Genomic DNA, 16788 nt, shown 5'->3' on the forward strand with positions numbered 1-16788 from the left:
GCAACAACCAGATCCACAGGTCGGAGGTTTGTTTGGTCCACTCCACGCCAACGCAGATGTCGGAGAGGAGAGGGTTTTGCAGAACCCTTCTCGAGAGATCCCACAACAGGAACCAAGCAGGAGTCCACCGGGTCCAAAGCACGCAACGGCACCAAGAGTCGCGGGCAGGATTGACAAATTGAGCGAAGCTCATGAGGAAAACAAGAGATCCTGAGTCTCAGTTTGACAAGGCAGCAGTGTTACCGACAGCAGGAACAACTGCAGGATCGGTCCAAGCACCGGATGCAGTTGGTAGAGAGTTTGGCAGCTCGGATCGGGTCTTGGCGAAGACCCCGCCGACATCCCTTGACTGCATGGGAGTGACTGATGACCGGACTGCTTTGGCACCCATACCGGTCCCAGGGAGAGGCCAGCCAGAGCACAGCCTACTTCCGCACGCATACCCACTCCGGGAGGGACCTGCCCAGGGTTAGAGTTGAGGGTCTGCACGGCAGCTGGACCTGCCTGGCTTCCACCAGAGGCCAGCATGCGGTGGGGCCCTGTGCGCCGGCCACCTGCCGCCTGTGAGCCTTGGCTCACATCCACAACTGCTGCGCCGCCGCTACTTGTCACGCAGTCGGCCCCTAGTATAATTAACAGATAACTGCTAAGATGGAGAGAAAACTAATTTAGAAGATCATCATTTAGCCTGGAGAAATAGTTTGTTGCTCTAAAAAAAAACTAAAAACATTTGTACTATGCTATAATATACTAATACTATACTAATGCTATTCATCACTGGTTGAAGAAAATAAGAACAACCCTAGATTTCTCTTCAGCTCTGTAGCCAGGCTGAAAAACAGTCAGAGCACTGCTGAGCCAACCATCCCTTTAATGTTAACTAGTAATGACTTCATGAACATCAGGCATTTGCAGCCGTGGCAGAGTGCTTTGGCCAACCCCTATTAAAAGGGAGTTGCAGTTATCTAAGCGTAAGGTTATAAAAGCATGGATGACAGTTTCCAAGTCACGCCTGGAAAGAAAAGGCTTGACCTTCAATAGACGTCTGAGGTGACAGAATGAGGATTTTACTACGCCATTTATGTGGCCATCAAAACTAAGTGCAGCCCAAGATTAGTAACCGAGCTCTTCAGGTGAGGAGCAAAGTCAACATCTGGTGTACCAGATTGGGACTGAATAAAAGTCCCTATGTTTTACATTCATTAAAATTAAAAAACTGCAGGGCCAGCCATGATTTAACTTTGCTAAGACAATCAAGCAGGAATCCAATCGAGGCGCTATCACAGTGATTGAAAGGTAGGTAAAGCTGGCAATCGTCAGCATATAGATGAAATTAAATTTTGTGTTTTCAATTTCCCAGTGGCTCCCAGTGGCAGGAGATACAATGAAAACAGTAGTGGCCCAAAAATAGATCCTTGCAGTACACCTCATGGCAGAGGGGCCACAGAGGATGAGGCCGAACCCAACTTAACACAAACGTTCCTGTCAGAGAGATATGGTTTTATCCATGAAACTGCCAAGCCAGAAATTCCTACACAATGCTGTAGTCGAGAGATCAGCAGGTCATGATCCGCTGTGTCAAATGCAGCAGTCAGATTCAACAAAACAACCAATACATTTTTACCACAGTCCGTCACTAACAAAATGTTATTCATAACCTTTATGAGAGGTGTCTCCATGCTGTGAAACAGCTTAGAGTCGGACTGAAGAGCTTCTGGAATTTGAAAATTCAATTCAATTCAATTCAATTCAATTTTATTTATATAGCGCCAAATCACAACAAAAGTCACCTCAAGGCGCTTCATAGATACAGAGAAAAACCCAACAATTATATGACCCCCTATGAGCAAGCACTTTGGCGACAGTGGGAAGGAAAAACTTCCTTTTAACAGGAAGAAACCTCCGGCAGAACCAGGCTCAGGGAGGGGCGGCCATCTGCTGCGACCGGTTGGGGTGAGAGAAGGAAGACAGGATAAAGACATGCTGTGGAAGAGAGACAGAGATTAATAACAGGTATGATTCAATGCAGCCTTGGGCTAATTTCCATCTGCAGACCCTCTGGCAGGTTGGTTTTAAAAGAGGAACAATGTCAAATAAAATGGGCATATGGTCAGGGAATGTACGAATACATATGATGATGCCAAGTTCAACGTGTGACCACGTTCTTGAGTGGCACCCTTAACAGATTGAACAAAATTAAAAGGGTTCACAAAGTCCTTAGCCAGCGGCTTCCCTGGGCAACAGACATGAATATTAAAATCACCGAGCTTCAGTGGTTTGTATCATATCTATCTAATAGACTCCAAATTGTTCACGGGGCGATCGTGGCTCAAGAGTTGGCAGTTCGTCTTGTAATCGGAAGGTTGCTGGTTCGGGCCCCAACTCCGACAGTCTCGGTCGTTGTGTCCTTGGGCGAGACACTTCACCTACTGATGATGGTCAGAGGGCCCGGTGATGCCAGTGTCCGGCAGCCTCGCCTCTGTCAGTGCGCTCCAGGGTGGCTGTGGCTACAATGTAGCTGCCATCACCAGTGTGTGAATGTGTGTGAGTGTGTGGATGACTGAAGGTAGTGTAAAGTGCTTTGGGGTCCTTAGGGACTAGTAAAAGCGCTATACAAATACAGGCCATTTACCATTTGCCATGTAAATGGAGAATCCTCTTCACACACTGAGGTTAATTATGGAGTTCCACAGGGTTCAGTGCTAGGACCAATTCTGTTTACATTATACATGCTTCCCTTAGGCAGCATCATTAGAAGACATAGCATACATTTTCACTGCTATGCAGATGACACCCAGCTCTATCTGTCCATGAAGCCAGATAACACACACCAATGAGTTAAACTGCAGGAATGTCTTAAAGACATAAAGACCTGGATGGCCGCTAACTTTCTGCTTCTTCATTCAGATCAAACTGAGGTTATTGTACTCGGCCCTGAAAATCGGATTGGATGGGATGAGATCTGAAACATCTTCACAAACTCAAAGAAGTCCAATTGGCTTTTTTCAAGCTCTTAAGATATAATCGCTGTAAATCGTGTGTGTGTGTGTGTTTCAGCTGCTCCATAAGAGTCTTACTGGGAATGACTTCGTCACAGTAATCTTCCAGGAGCCGAACTCCCCGCCCTTCAGTCCGCAGAATATCTGCTCACATTCCCAACATGTCTTCATCATCGTTCGAGTCCACCGTCCCTGCAGCCAGCACACCTGTTACAGGTAGGATTGTAACTAGAGCAGGTGAGATTATAACGTGAGCAGGTAGAACAGTTGAGACCTGTTGATGTGTCATTTGTGTCCTGTTAGTATTGCAGTGTCCAGGCGTAGAGACATCCCGTTCTTTGGTCCCTTGATCCCACCAGGTTGGATGTTTTCAGCCTCACCTGAATTCAGAAATTTCCTGCTGACGAAGATCATTAATGCCGAAAACGCTGCGCACAGGTCAGAGACCTTTGTCACAATAAGAGCACGACACAGACAGGAGCACCTGAAGGAGCTGGTGGAAAACTTTTCCACATCAGTGCTAGTGGACTCATCATCTTCCATCAAGTTCAGCTTTATCTCTCTGGTAGTAAAGAAAAAAGAGCGCAGCGCACCACGGCCTCATGCTTACCTGAACACTGCTGGGGCTCTCACCTGGAGTGTGACAGCAAAAGACTTCAGCTGCTCTTTTGATGTACCATGCCAGCTCGCCATCTCCAGTGAGTTTGTGGTGCTTGTAGAGGAAGCCAGCAGACAGGTAGTGTTTCACTGTTACTGCAGAGGCGTGATTGGCTGGAACGCCGGCCACAAAGGCATTAAACTTTTCTACGAACACGGAGACTGTGTGATGCTGTCGACACGAGAGAGAGGCTGGGAGGACAGCCGCGAGATTGCCCAGAGACTGCAGGTGACCAGAATCCTTTGTGAACCTGAATCTGAGCATGTGTCATACACAAGAATGATCTGATGTCATCTGTTTTCTGACCTCAGCTGGTGACTCATGGCGGTCCTGCTGTGGACATGATTCTGAGGAGGAACCGCCACGGTCAGCTTGGGTTTCACGTGAACTTTGAAGGAGTGGTGGCGGATGTTGAGACCAACAGTTTTGCGTGGAAGGAGGGTCTCCGGCCCGGCTGTAGGATAATGGAGATCTGCGCGGTCGCCATAGTAAAGCTATCACATAAGCAGATGATTGAGCTGCTGAGGACATCGATGACCGTGAGCGTGGTCGTTATTCTGCCGCACGGAGATGGGACACCTCGCAGGTCACATGATGGTTTATTTGAACTTTATTTTAATGGTTAGAAGAAAATATAAATATATGAAACGCAAATGCCAAATAGAAAATGTTTGAGAGATTTTTAGTGTTTCAATCTCTTTATAGTTCTGTTTTGCTTATGTGGTAAAAATCAACTGGTAGGCTGCTGCTCACTGTAGCTGATAACATCGGTAAAAACAGGCTCGTTTAATCTTCATATCTCAGGATGTCAGGACTTCCTGTGCCATCATTAAATGTTTCCTGAGTTCTCTGCCACAGATGGAGGATGGATTATGAGCTGTAATCCTCTCACTGTGTGAGTTTGACTGCACACCTGTAAGTCAGATTTCAGGGTCAAACATAATCCGAGTGCCAGGGCCACGCCATCACGTGTCCAGAATCCCAGGAGATCTGAGCTTGAATCAGGTTTGCATGATCCTTTGGGCTCTGACTGACACCTAGCAGTGCATAAAGAGGCTTTGACCGTTGTGAGGACAAGCTCACGTCACGCTGACCACATCGTGACATCCCTGCAGCACGTTTGATGTGGCTTCAGACCAGAAATCAGTTAATCAGCTGTGCGTGGGAAAAAAAGATCCACCAGATGAATAATTTATTTTCTCTGAAAAACCGAACAGGCAAATTATATATAAGGCAAAATAAAAGAACTCAGCCGGCCTCCTTCAGTGCATTTACAGTCAGTAAACTCACTCAGGGATACAAAATGGCCTGAATTAGTAATAAGCTGCAGCTTTGAGGTCATTTCCTCAGAGTGAAGATTATCAGAGCAGAAAACCTGAGGATAACGCGTGGAGTACGCTGTTAACGGGAACACAGGAACCCGCCTCATAAACGCTCCTTACAGTTTGACTATAATAAGTAAAAATAAGGAGCAGATAAACTACACCAACCAATCAGCAGCCAGTAAATCTGAGGATAGCAGAGGGAAAGCCTGTGGAGGCATTTTTGTTGAGTTTTACATCAGCAGTGATTGGTTTAAAGTGACGGAGCACGAGGAGTGACATCAGTCGGTACAGACTTGGACTTTTTCTGTAAACGATCACTCACACACTCACTCACTCGCTCGCTCTCCTCTCTTTGTTCTTCGGTCTTCAGGAGTTTCTCAGAAATCTACCAAGTCCCGAGGTTTGAGTACAAACTGGACTCTGACATCACTTCCTACCCATTAAGAGTAACCCCACCCACCTGGCACAAGGTGTTAGAAGCTCCGCCTACTCAGAGCATCCCAGGTGAACTGGAACAGCAACTGAGACCAATTAAACAAATGAATGAGGGATCCAGGTAACACACCTGTACCTGTCTGTGGGGGTCAGTTTGTGTCACAATAACCAGAGACAGTCAGAGTTGCCGAAGTCCAGCAAAACTTCCTTCCTTCCTTCCATCAGGAGCATTTTTCTCCATGTCGGAAGTTTATTTAGAATATTATTGAATCTGTTCTCGTCTTTGCAGTTCCTCGTGTCGAGTTTTGTTTGTGTTGTTACATCATAGAGGATTATTGGCCTGATATTCTTTCACTTGTTTCTGTGTTGAAGCAGTCATGTAAGGTTTTTAGGGCTGATGTGATGATTATTGATTGATATCAGTTAGGATCATTAATCCAGACCGTTTCTTTACCCAGAATCCCTCAGCACTCTGTCCTTCTGCAGGTCACCAAGCAAACACTCAACTTCCGTTGACCCCGGACCACCTTTGACCCCACAGAGCCATGCCCGATGGGGGTAATTATTGATCCATTAGCGATCTACGTTTTCTTTTAAACAAAGTAATCGGATTATCTGTTGATGTCAATCTTGCTTTCAGAGCTCGTCCTGATTGGGCAGTCAGCTCTGAAGAAGACTCACTTGAGAAGATCGGGAGATCTAAAGGTGGGTTTACCTGGATGTGACCTGGTTTGGCTCTGCAGCTCTGAGCTTTGACATTTAACCCTTTGAACTTTAACAACAACCTGGAACATCTTCATCTTCTCCTCCAGAGGCCAGTCACCTTTGTCATCATGATCATCCTCATCGTGTGACGAAGGTTCGGGGGGGGTTTCAGCCCACTCTGATGGATGCCAACAACACGCTTTCCAGCAGCAGCGGCAGCGAGAGCAGATACTCCGACTGTCATCTCACTCACACTAAGGTGCCTTCAATGGACAGCGGAATTGACTCCGCCCCCTGCACATCATCAGCCCAACCAGCTGTGGCTGGGGCGACGCTGGTCCTGAGCGATATTCAGAGAGGCAAATGGACAATCTCGGCCGGTCACATGACCAACCTGAGTGAGACCTGCTCTCTGTCCTGGTGAGCTGCAAGTAAACAAATGATGTCATCTCTAACTGTGATTTTTACATAATTGTGTATTTATTTTTCCATTGAGCTCCACAGCCTGAGGGCAGTCAGCCAGTTGGAGAGTACGGATTTAACATTTGAGTAAATGTTCAGCCCATTATTTCTGGGCGTAGCAGAGTGCCAAGGTTAGTGTTGTCCAACGTTGTCCTCAACACCTTTATCTTGACCAAACTTGGATTTATCCTTCTTATTCAGTAATACATTTCCATGTAGTCAAATTTCACATTGGATCAATCAGCTGGGCAAACAAAACAGCTGCATCAGAGCTTCTCTTGGGAGTCGATGGGATCCAAAATAACTAGACTGCAAGACTATGGGCTCAAAATGTGGTGTGTAAATCAGTTTTGTATGTGTAAAAAGAATTTGTGTGTGAAAAAACCCTGCAAGTTACAAGTACGAATTTTGACCCGATCTTCCTTTCATCTGATTGGTCAATGTCATGTCAATCACAAATGTAACAATCCAATCAGAGAACAGATGGGTTTGGCTGTCGGAGGGGTGCTTTTTTGAACTGCAGGTCTTTAAAGAGAATAAGGTGGCAGAGCAGGTCAGCCACTCATCAGAAGGTCGGTGGTTCGATCCCAGGCTGCCTCCTGGCTGCATGCCAAATATCCTTGGGCAAGATACTAACCCCGTGTTTGCCTACTGGTGGTGGTCAGAGGGCCCTGTGGCGCCAGTGTCCAAACAGTCCAGATAAAACAATAAGGATAATAAACAAACACGTGACTAAAATAACAATTATGACTCTGATGTGTTTCATGTGTAGCAGGATGGCCTCTATACAGCAGTCGCTGCAAGCATCCACATCGCCACACTTACGTTTCTTTAAGCAGGCGTGCTGGGCTCCTCCTAAGGAAAGTTTGAAACTTCATTTCCTTCATGCTGGTGAACTTTTTACCAAATATTTTCATCAAAGCTTCTCCATCACTGACAGGGATTGTTTGGATCTTCACACTCATCTCCACCAACCCTAAAAAATGAGTCTCACTTTGCTCATATAATGCCAGGAGTGTCTCCATATTCCACAAAAGTCTATGCAAACATGTAACAGTATCCCATATTCATAGAAATATTATTGATATTATAACAAAAGCTGTCACCAACACAATTGTCCCAAGTGCTTTTTTTATTAGTTATTGCAAATGCTTGATTGCAGTTCTTGCTAGATGACAAAACCACTTATTAGGTTTAGAAGGAAATGACTTTTTCTACATGAGGTAAAGTTGGAGAGCTGTTTCCCCAAACTAAATGAAATCATCATTTAAAAAACTACAATCTGTATTTACTCTGAACATCTGTGTTAACATTTGAAATTGGAAACATGTAAGTGTAACAAACATGTTAAAACATAAGAAATCAGGAAGGGGCATGTATAGGAATTTCTTTTACTTATGTATTAATCACATTATTTTATTGTATGATACCTTGGTGCCACTGGATTTTAACATGTCTCACACTCATACAGTAAGACAAATGGTGGGGGTCTAGTAAGGAAGTTGGGGGAAGCAGACAACTCCACAGGAAGAGTCTTTTGTCTCTTCGAGGACTCTGGGAGGTAGCAAGGGAGTGTGAACCTTAAGGTGTGAAACAGCTGTGTACTGCCTTTTGTTCCTGGAGAAGGTATTTAACTGAGAGCCATGCTAGGCTCAGGGAGACTCTGCTGACCGTCTGTCCCGCGGTCATGCAGGGACTTCATCAAGCTTGCTTGTCTGTTCTTTGTGTGTTTGATTAAAGAATGTTAGCTACCGCTCACCGCTCGTCTGCAGGCTTTATTTAAATGGAAAACTTCCACAACAGGCAAAAAAAAAGCTTTTTGCTAAAAAAAAAAAGATTTAGAGCAGAAGTTTTTTGCACTGCATTTTAAAATGAAAACATATTGCATTTATTTACAATTAAAGACACAGAGCAGAAAGTGTGTTACTGTTTTACATCCACAGACACACAAGAAAAGAAGCAGGCAACATGAGGTCAAGTTATGGCAATTTTATTTGTGTATTTCAGTACATGTATTTAGATTAGAGTTTTTAAAAAACAAACAAACGTCCAAGAAGGATGAAAGAACACCAACGTTGAACCCACAGAGATAGGCGCACAGATATGGAGGTCTGAAATGGACAAAGGTGCGAAGCGAGCAGGCAGAAAGCAGATGATTTTCAAAGTCAAAGCTAATTGAGATCGCAGCAGAGTGGCACAAGAACATCCGAGAAAGCATACATTGAATCTACACTCACAACCTTAGAGTCGCCTTGCCACTGGGCGCGTAGCCTTGCCTTTTGTGGCGGCAGTCTGCTGCACAGGAATCCCCATGACCGTGATCCTAGCCGGTTGTCTGGCATCTTCCTTCAGCTTTCTTTTAGGTTTTGAGCTAGACCATCACTCCGAGCCAATCTTATAAATGCAATGTATGGTCATTCGCATGCTCGACTAGTCCACCTTGATTGACCTCAGTGCTTCACCTTTGGTTCTTGAGAGAGCTTAGCAGTTCTACAGAGGCGTTCCGCTATTGTTTGGTCGCTAAGCCTTCCATCTACTAAGCCCGTCTAGTGTGTACGTAGTACCAGTTTCATTCTGGCAACAGTAGGCTCAGAGACCGCTACACTAACCGCCGGTCAGTCCGGATACTGAGCATTTATGGGATGAACCACATCTCCATGGGGGTACATCCTCAGAACCCACGTAACTGACTATGCCTCAGTGGTTCAGGACACAGACGCAATTCCCCTGTACCGAAAGAAGGAGTGGTTTAGAGGATTACAGCTAGCGTGGAAAGAGCGCTATTTTAGTTGGGGTGAACATCTCGCTCTCTGTATACAAGCATAAGCGCAAACCTCTGTGTATATAGCTCGTGCGAAACGAGCACTCTCGACACCAGACTCATACCCGAAAAGCGAGAGCAGCTTACAAACATTGTAAATGGTATGAGCACTTATATAGACCTACCCTAGTGTAAAACATAAGCCAAAAGATATAGAACTTATGTCGCTCATTCCGAAGGTGTGTGTGGTTTTATAATCCTAGCTCCCAACCAAAACGTAATATACTCCAACCATATATGATACCTCAAATGTCAGCCTCTTAATGTAATGTACCAGTGACAGTGTGGTCAATAAAATTTTCTGATTACAATTGCTCTGATACAGCCTTGGCCTGGTACCCAGCGGTGGATAAAGCTAGTGACTAGAGCGAAATTCCAGTGCGGAGGTTTAGAGCAGACTTCAGATTTATGATTTTCTCAAGATTCACTACCACACTCTTACCAGTGTCAAGTCGGAGCTTTCGAACCAGTGTAATGCCTTGCCAGACAATGCATGGCAACTTCAACAATGTGCATACTGTAAGGGTGGTGCAATTTGAAGCTACAGTCTTTTATGTTGTCAGCGTTCTACAGAGTTCCAGGATGCCTTAATATGTATTCCCGCTTAGCAATGAATCCTTCCCATAGCGACGTACATGGCAACTCTATGTGAGGCTCGACTTGGTCTTTAGTTAATGTTTGACTACACCTGCACTTGACGTGTTGGACACCTTTTAACATGTGGATCTATTTAGTCAAGACTTTGTGGTGAAAACACATAATTGTATAATCGCGAGTGAAGTTACCCAGAGACATTGGGCATAGGATTAAGTGGCAAACAGAATATATGTTGGTATGAAAAATGACAGCGCTTTCGAAAAACTCTTAAAGTTGTCATAGTCATAGTCAATGGTGCTACAAGTATATCAATCAATATAATATAGCGCCACTACTTTAAACATACTAGGTAAACCCATAAAAGAGCCTTGTGATTCTAAGCGGACACTAAACTAGTGAGCTACGATATATTAAATTATCCAGCAGAATAAAAAAAAATATACATATTAAGCGATAAAGCGACTCACTTCTTTTACCAGGTTTGCAACACCACAGTAGCTGGAGGTAATATCTCACCTCTGGCTCTCTCTTTGACTACTAACAACATAATAGCAGATAATCATAATACATTACAAGTAAGAAGCATGAATGATATTTATAAGTGTGTGGACTACCTTCGCTAAACGCCAAGAGTGGCAAACAGAGACGGGGACGTTTTATCGAAGGGCGCGTTTTTACCAAGAGCGCTTCTAAGGAGCATTTTTTCTGGGAGTGATCCGAGGTCTTGGTACTATGTCTAGGGGAAGGTCAGTAGCCACGGCTAGGCCACTCCATGTGGCCCTTTCACAATTGCTCTTGCTTTGTGACTCGCGAGCAACTCCACTGTCTAAAAGTCTGCCCCCTTGCCGCACGTGCGTTTTTGCGTAGTCCTTTATAATGTTCTGTTGGAAGACCCCAGCCTCGTGAGGTTATCCTGTCAATATCACTCTTACAAAGACCATTTCATCAGCGTCAGGCAGACCTGCAAGAATGCTGGACACATGGGAATATTTGGGAACATCTAAAAGCATCAGGTCGGCTGACCTCAAAGATCTCCTGGGGCGATAAGTACTAAGGAGTTCTGACAGGTAAGAAGGTGCAGTGCCATTTAAAACCTTAAAAGCCAGCAGTAAGATTTTAAAATCAATCCTAAAGGCAACTGGGAGCCAGTGGAGAGAGCAGAGAACCGGAGTGATGTGGTCTCTTTTTTTTGAACCGGTCAACAGGCGAGCGGCAGCGTTCTGCACCAGTTGAAGGCGATGTAGACAGGAACGATCTAGGCCAGCATAGAGGGAATTGCAGTAGTCTAGCCGTGAAGTAATAAAAGCATGGACCACTCTTTCTAGATCGTTCCTGCAAAGGTAAGACTTGACTTTGGCTAAAATCCGCAAATGATAAAAAGATCCCTTAACTACAGAGCTGATTTGTTTATCAAGTTTAAAAGCATTGTCAAAAATAACACCAAGACTCTTAATGGAAGAAGTGCAATCGGAGGTTAGGGGTCCCAAAAAGTCAAGAGAGAAGTTGGGATCTTTGGGAAGCCCAAACACAATGACTTCAGTTTTGCTTTCATTAAGGTGTAAGAAGTTAAGAGTCATCCAAGTCTTAATGTCAGACAGGCAGGAGAGTAGCGGCTGCAAAGAAACATTGCAGTTCAACCTCAGAGGGAGGTAGATCTGAATATCATCGGCAAAGATGTGGAAGGACTTAAGCACTTGAGTTGATGTCAACTGGATTGAATCTTGAACCCGGTATCATCCACAGATGAAAAATGGGTCTAAACCTGCCAACAGGCATTTCTAACATCTAAAAGGACTTTTGATGTTTTTTAGATGGGACTTTGTTATGGTTAGCTTTCTGGTAGTCAGATGTGCTCTAAGATACTAGACTATAAAATGTACCTCCACTTCCTAAGTGACTTTGGTTGTCTTTGGTAAATACCTGTCAGCAAAACACACCGCTGTCACTTTTGTATTCTAAGTGGGTTCAAATCCCCCTCTTGACAAAGCTTTTGTCTTTAGATTTCATTCAGCAGGTCTTCCTGTGAAGAACCCTGAGGGTCTTAATCAGCAGTTAGAACTTGTCCGTCCTATTATCCACAGACCTCACATTATATATGCAAAGAGCATACAATTGAAAGTCTTGAAACTTGTGCTCTTAAGTGGGTAAAGACTAGTTTTCAGCAACTTCATCACATGTATATGAGGTTACTGTTCATTGAGCTCTGATAGTGAGGACTTCTTCAGTATAGTAGCCAGACGAGATGTTCACCCACCAAATATCCTTCTCTAGCTGTAATTTCACCTTCCTCTTTGCTCTGTACAACATGCTGCAAGTCAGAAGTGGTCTAAGACACCAAACTATAGTTCATGTTGATGAACTATCTCTCACTGAGACACTTATGGACTTGTTCTTCACATTTGGTTGCATGTACAGTGACATTGTCTTTTGTTTTCTGCTAATCGGAAGTGGTATTAGAACCTAGACTGAAGCTTGGCTGCCCAAGTGGCTTTGGTTCACTTTGATGTGCTATTTCTAACAAAGTGTTATCCTTATTCACTTTTTCGTTCAACATTTTATAAGTATAGGTTCAAATCCCACACCTGACAAATAGCTTTTCTTACATGTTGTACACCTGCATTCATTCATCCATTCATTCATATGTCCAATAGACTGTTTACCACAGGTTTAGCTGTGATGTCTCTTTAAATTAAAGTACAAAACACAAGTATATTCAGAAATAGATCACTTGCAAGCAGCTTTCTAAGCAAATTTAAGGTTCATATGGAGTTGTAGGAGCTCTACTTTCTGTTTGTCTGGATAGCTAAGTGGTTTAAGGCATCAAACATCTGTTTTTTCCTGACCAAAGTGACATCTAGCATCCAAATAGAGACACTGGTTCAACCCCAACCCCTGCCAAAGATTTTATCCAAGCTGTTTGATGAAACTTTACCGTCTGCTCAACACAAAACATAATCAGTTACTTTTAATTTTAATTACTTTTAAATTCATGGGCTCAAGAGTTCATTGCAACTTTAAATCTGGAGACAAAAGCTTGCCAGGCATGGGAGTTGAACACAGAATTTTATTAAAAGTCTGTAGGACCCTTTTAACAGGAAGGACTAAAGCCTTGGTTTGGGTTTCTTAGCATACTCACGCATCCTGCCAATCTGAAAACGATGTTATCTATCTGGACCTTACAGTCACATAGAAAGCAATGACTCCTTGACGTTGCTAACTGTGGACAACTCCTGCCGGTCTGCTTTATATATTCCTTATCTTTCAGACAAGGGTGTTTTCCGCCTATATCATTTAGTTAGTTATTGTTAAGTAAGTCCTTGATGTCAGGAGGTTAAGACTTCCACATGGTGGATGACTGGGAAACCTTACACCTATAAAGGTGTAAGATACTGGACTCAAGAACGGACCTTTGTTTTCCAAGTGACTTTGGTTGACTTTGATAAATGTCATCCATCAATTTTAGCTAGCGGCTTCACAGTGGTATGGTGTTCTTGGGATGCAACTCAGTATTCTTCTTCCTCCAAACACGACGAGTTGAGTTTATACCAAAAAGTTCTACTTTGGTTTCATCTGACCACATGACATTCTCCCAATCCTCTGCTGTATCATCCATGTGCTCTCTGGCAAACTTCAGACGGGCCTGGACATGCACTGGCTTCAGCAGCGGAACACGTCTGGCACTGCGGGATTTGATTCCCTGCCGTTGTAGTGTGTTACTGATGGTGACCTTTGTTACTTTGGTCCCAGCTCTCTGCAGGTCATTCACCAGGTCCCCCCGTGTGGTTCTGGGATCTTTGCTCACCGTTCTCATGATCATTTTGACCCCACGGGATGAGATCTTGCGTGGAGCCCCAGATCGAGGGAGATTATCAGTGGTCTTGTATGTCTTCCATTTTCTGATGATTGCTCCCACAGTTGATTTTTTCACACCAAGCTGCTTGCCTATTGTAGATTCACTCTTCCCAGTCTGGTGCAGGTCTACAATACTTTTCCTGGTGTCCTTCGAAAGCTCTTTGGTCTTGGCCATGGCGGAGTTTGGAGTCTGACTGTTTGAGGCTGTGGACAGGTGTCTTTTATACAGATGATGAGTTCAAACAGGTGCCATTCATACAGGTAACGAGTGGGGGACAGAAAAGCTTCTTACAGAAGACGTTACAGATCTGTGAGAGCCAGAGATTTTCCTTGTTTGAGGTGACCAAATACTTATTTTCCACCCTGAATTTACGAAAATTTTAAAATCTCATAAAATTAAACAATAAAATATAATTACAAAAAAAAACTACCATGTGGATTCATGGATATTTTTTTTCACATTCTGTCTACTCACAGTTGAAGTGTACCTACATGAGGTGACAAAAAATTACATGACCTCTGTACAAGTGTCATTGTTAAGGGGGTGAGATCTTAGCACAATCGCGTGGTCATGACTATCTAATACATTTTTATTGCACGCGGCACAGGAATGCTGAGTATGATCTCACCATCACGTACACCCCCGGCAAAGACATGTTCATAGCCGACGCACTCTCACGTGCCACAACTACCAGTGACGACGGAAACGTGAGTGAAAACGCAAATGATGAAAGAGTTGTGTATGCTCTGGAGGCCACAGCAGCATTGAGCGAGAAAACACTGTGTGACCTGAAAAAAGCAGTGGCAGCAGACAGCGTACTACAAGCCGTGCGCGAAAGACACTTCAACGGATGGCCGCCCAGAAGGAAGAGTTTAGACAAAACACTCCACAGCTACTGGCCTATGAGACACGATATCAGTTTCCACGATGACATTATTATGATCGGGGACAAGATCGTAATACCCCAAAGCTTCAGGCGTGTGATCCTGGAGAAGCTGCACCTTGCCCACCAAGGCGTGCAGCGCACAAAAGCCAAAGCAAGAAGAGTGCTGTACTGGCCTGGCATGTCACGCGACATAGAGACTATGCTTGAAAAGTGTGAACAATGCCAGCAAATGCAGCCAAAGAACCAGGCTGAGCCGCTTATTCCACATCAGATTCCAGAGCTGCCATGGATGAAAATCGGAGCAGACATCTTCGAACTGAACGGTCAGCCATATCTTTTGTTAGTTGACTATTTATCAAAATATCCAGAAGTTCTTAACTTACCTGACAAAACGGCACACTCTGTGATTCAGAAGATGAAATCAGTCTTTGCAAGACACGGGATTCCCAAAGAGATAGTGAGCGATCATGTTCCATTTGCCAGCTACGAGATGAGATCGTTTGCAGCATCTTGGGAGATAAAGCTAACTTTTTCCAGTCCCGGTTTTCCTTCTTCAAATGGAATGGCGGAGCGAGCCATAAAGACTGTTAAACATGCACTTAAAAAAGCAATACGAACTGGAACAGATCCACATCTAGTGCTGTTATCTCTGAGGAACACTCCAGTCACAGGACTGAATGTGTCACCTGCACAAATGTTGATGGGAAGGGTTCTCCGCAGCACGCTGCCATGCGCCAGTGCTGTGTTGAGACAGTCAACCCCACAGAACATTCACGATAAGGTGCGTGGACTGCAGTCAAAGCGGAAATACCACTTTGATCAGCATGCAAGACCACTGCCTGTTTTGACCTCAGGCGAGACTGTGCACATGCAAACAGGCGCGGTTGGGAGCCAGCTGTTGTAACTCATCGGCAATCTAGGTGTGCTTTACTTAATGTCTCAAGAATATAATATTGTTAATGTTCCTACGATTTAAAAGGTGCATTATGTTACAAAATATTGAGTTAAGAAGTGTTATCTTTATCTCGGAAAAGAGGGATGTGGTATACTGTAACTAGCAGCAGCTATTACTACCTCCCACCTGTAGGTGGTGCAGTATTATTGTATGTGTTCTGAGCTTATGGAGTAAAAAGTCCGGACCTCCACTATAGCCTCGTCTCAGTCCTCTGTGCTTGGTCTAAAGTTATTATTGACCACAACCCACGCTACACGGGCAGTTGGAGCAACACTGCATAAAGTTACAACATACCAATTTCTTGAAGCATTATAAATCTTGTTTTTTGGTGCCTGTGACCCATCTTATTAATTTATCAATCACGCAGGCAGTCGTTCCTCTGAGTTGGAAGGTGGCAAAAGTTACACCAATTTATAAATCGGGTGATAAAACAGACCCTGCTAATTATCGACCTATTAGCATACTCCCTATCTTTTCAAAGATAGCAGAAAAGTGGGTTGCTAACTCTATCATCAAACATCTTAATGACTCCAATCCGGGTTTGCACCCTATGCAATTCGGATTTCGCACTCTTCATTCAACTGAAACGGCTGTCTGTGTTTTTGTTGAGAGAGTGAAATCTTACTTAGACAAGAGCAGTTATGTTGCGGCTGTTTTTCTTGATTTCAAGCGTGCGTTTGACACTGTGAATCATCTTAAGCTCTTGTCTAGACTGTCAACATTTAACTTTAGTAATCACACTGTTAAATGGATACAGTCTTATCTATCAGATAGAAAACAATGCGTGCAAATAAAGAATAGCAAGTCATCCTATCTTTACTGTACGCAAGGTGTCCCCCAGGGTTCAATTCTAGGCCCCCTGTTATTTTCACTTTATGTAAATGACTTGCCTAATGTGTGCAAAAATGTGGACACGATTATGTATGCGGATGATACGGTAATTTTTACGCAAGCCAAAACTGCTGATGATGCAGCCCATCAGCTTTCACTGGCATTACATGATTTACAAAAATGGCTGAATGACTCATGCTTGTGCCTTAATTTTAAAAAGACCGTATCAATGTTTTTTAGTAAACCTAAAACAACCGTGGC

The 16788-nt window shown here is 44.0% G+C and overlaps 1 protein-coding gene across 4 annotated transcripts in view; it reads left to right on the plus strand.

The window, feature by feature from the left end:
• Positions 1-16788, plus strand: part of LOC102290881 (signal-induced proliferation-associated 1-like protein 2) — a 63740-nt gene that overhangs the window by 19773 nt on the left and 27179 nt on the right. For 2 of the 4 annotated variants that reach the window (XM_005944438.3, XM_005944439.3), the window contains exons 7-13: positions 3058-3215; positions 3303-3885; positions 3969-4243; positions 5353-5538; positions 5904-5975; positions 6058-6122; positions 6230-6542. In XM_005944438.3, coding sequence (XP_005944500.1) covers positions 3058-3215; positions 3303-3885; positions 3969-4243; positions 5353-5538; positions 5904-5975; positions 6058-6122; positions 6230-6542 — 1652 coding nt within the window. Of the gene's footprint in view, positions 1-3057; positions 3216-3302; positions 3886-3968; positions 4244-5352; positions 5539-5875; positions 5976-6057; positions 6123-6229; positions 6543-16788 lie in introns of all 4 variants that reach the window. The other 2 variants (XM_014340788.2, XM_014340790.2) reach the window with 2 other exon arrangements.

The sequence above is a fragment of the Haplochromis burtoni genome, unplaced genomic scaffold (assembly GCF_018398535.1).
Source record: "Haplochromis burtoni strain Fernald_Lab_line unplaced genomic scaffold, NCSU_Asbu1 Contig_387, whole genome shotgun sequence".
In the NCBI taxonomy this organism is placed as follows: Eukaryota; Metazoa; Chordata; class Actinopteri; order Cichliformes; family Cichlidae; genus Haplochromis; species Haplochromis burtoni.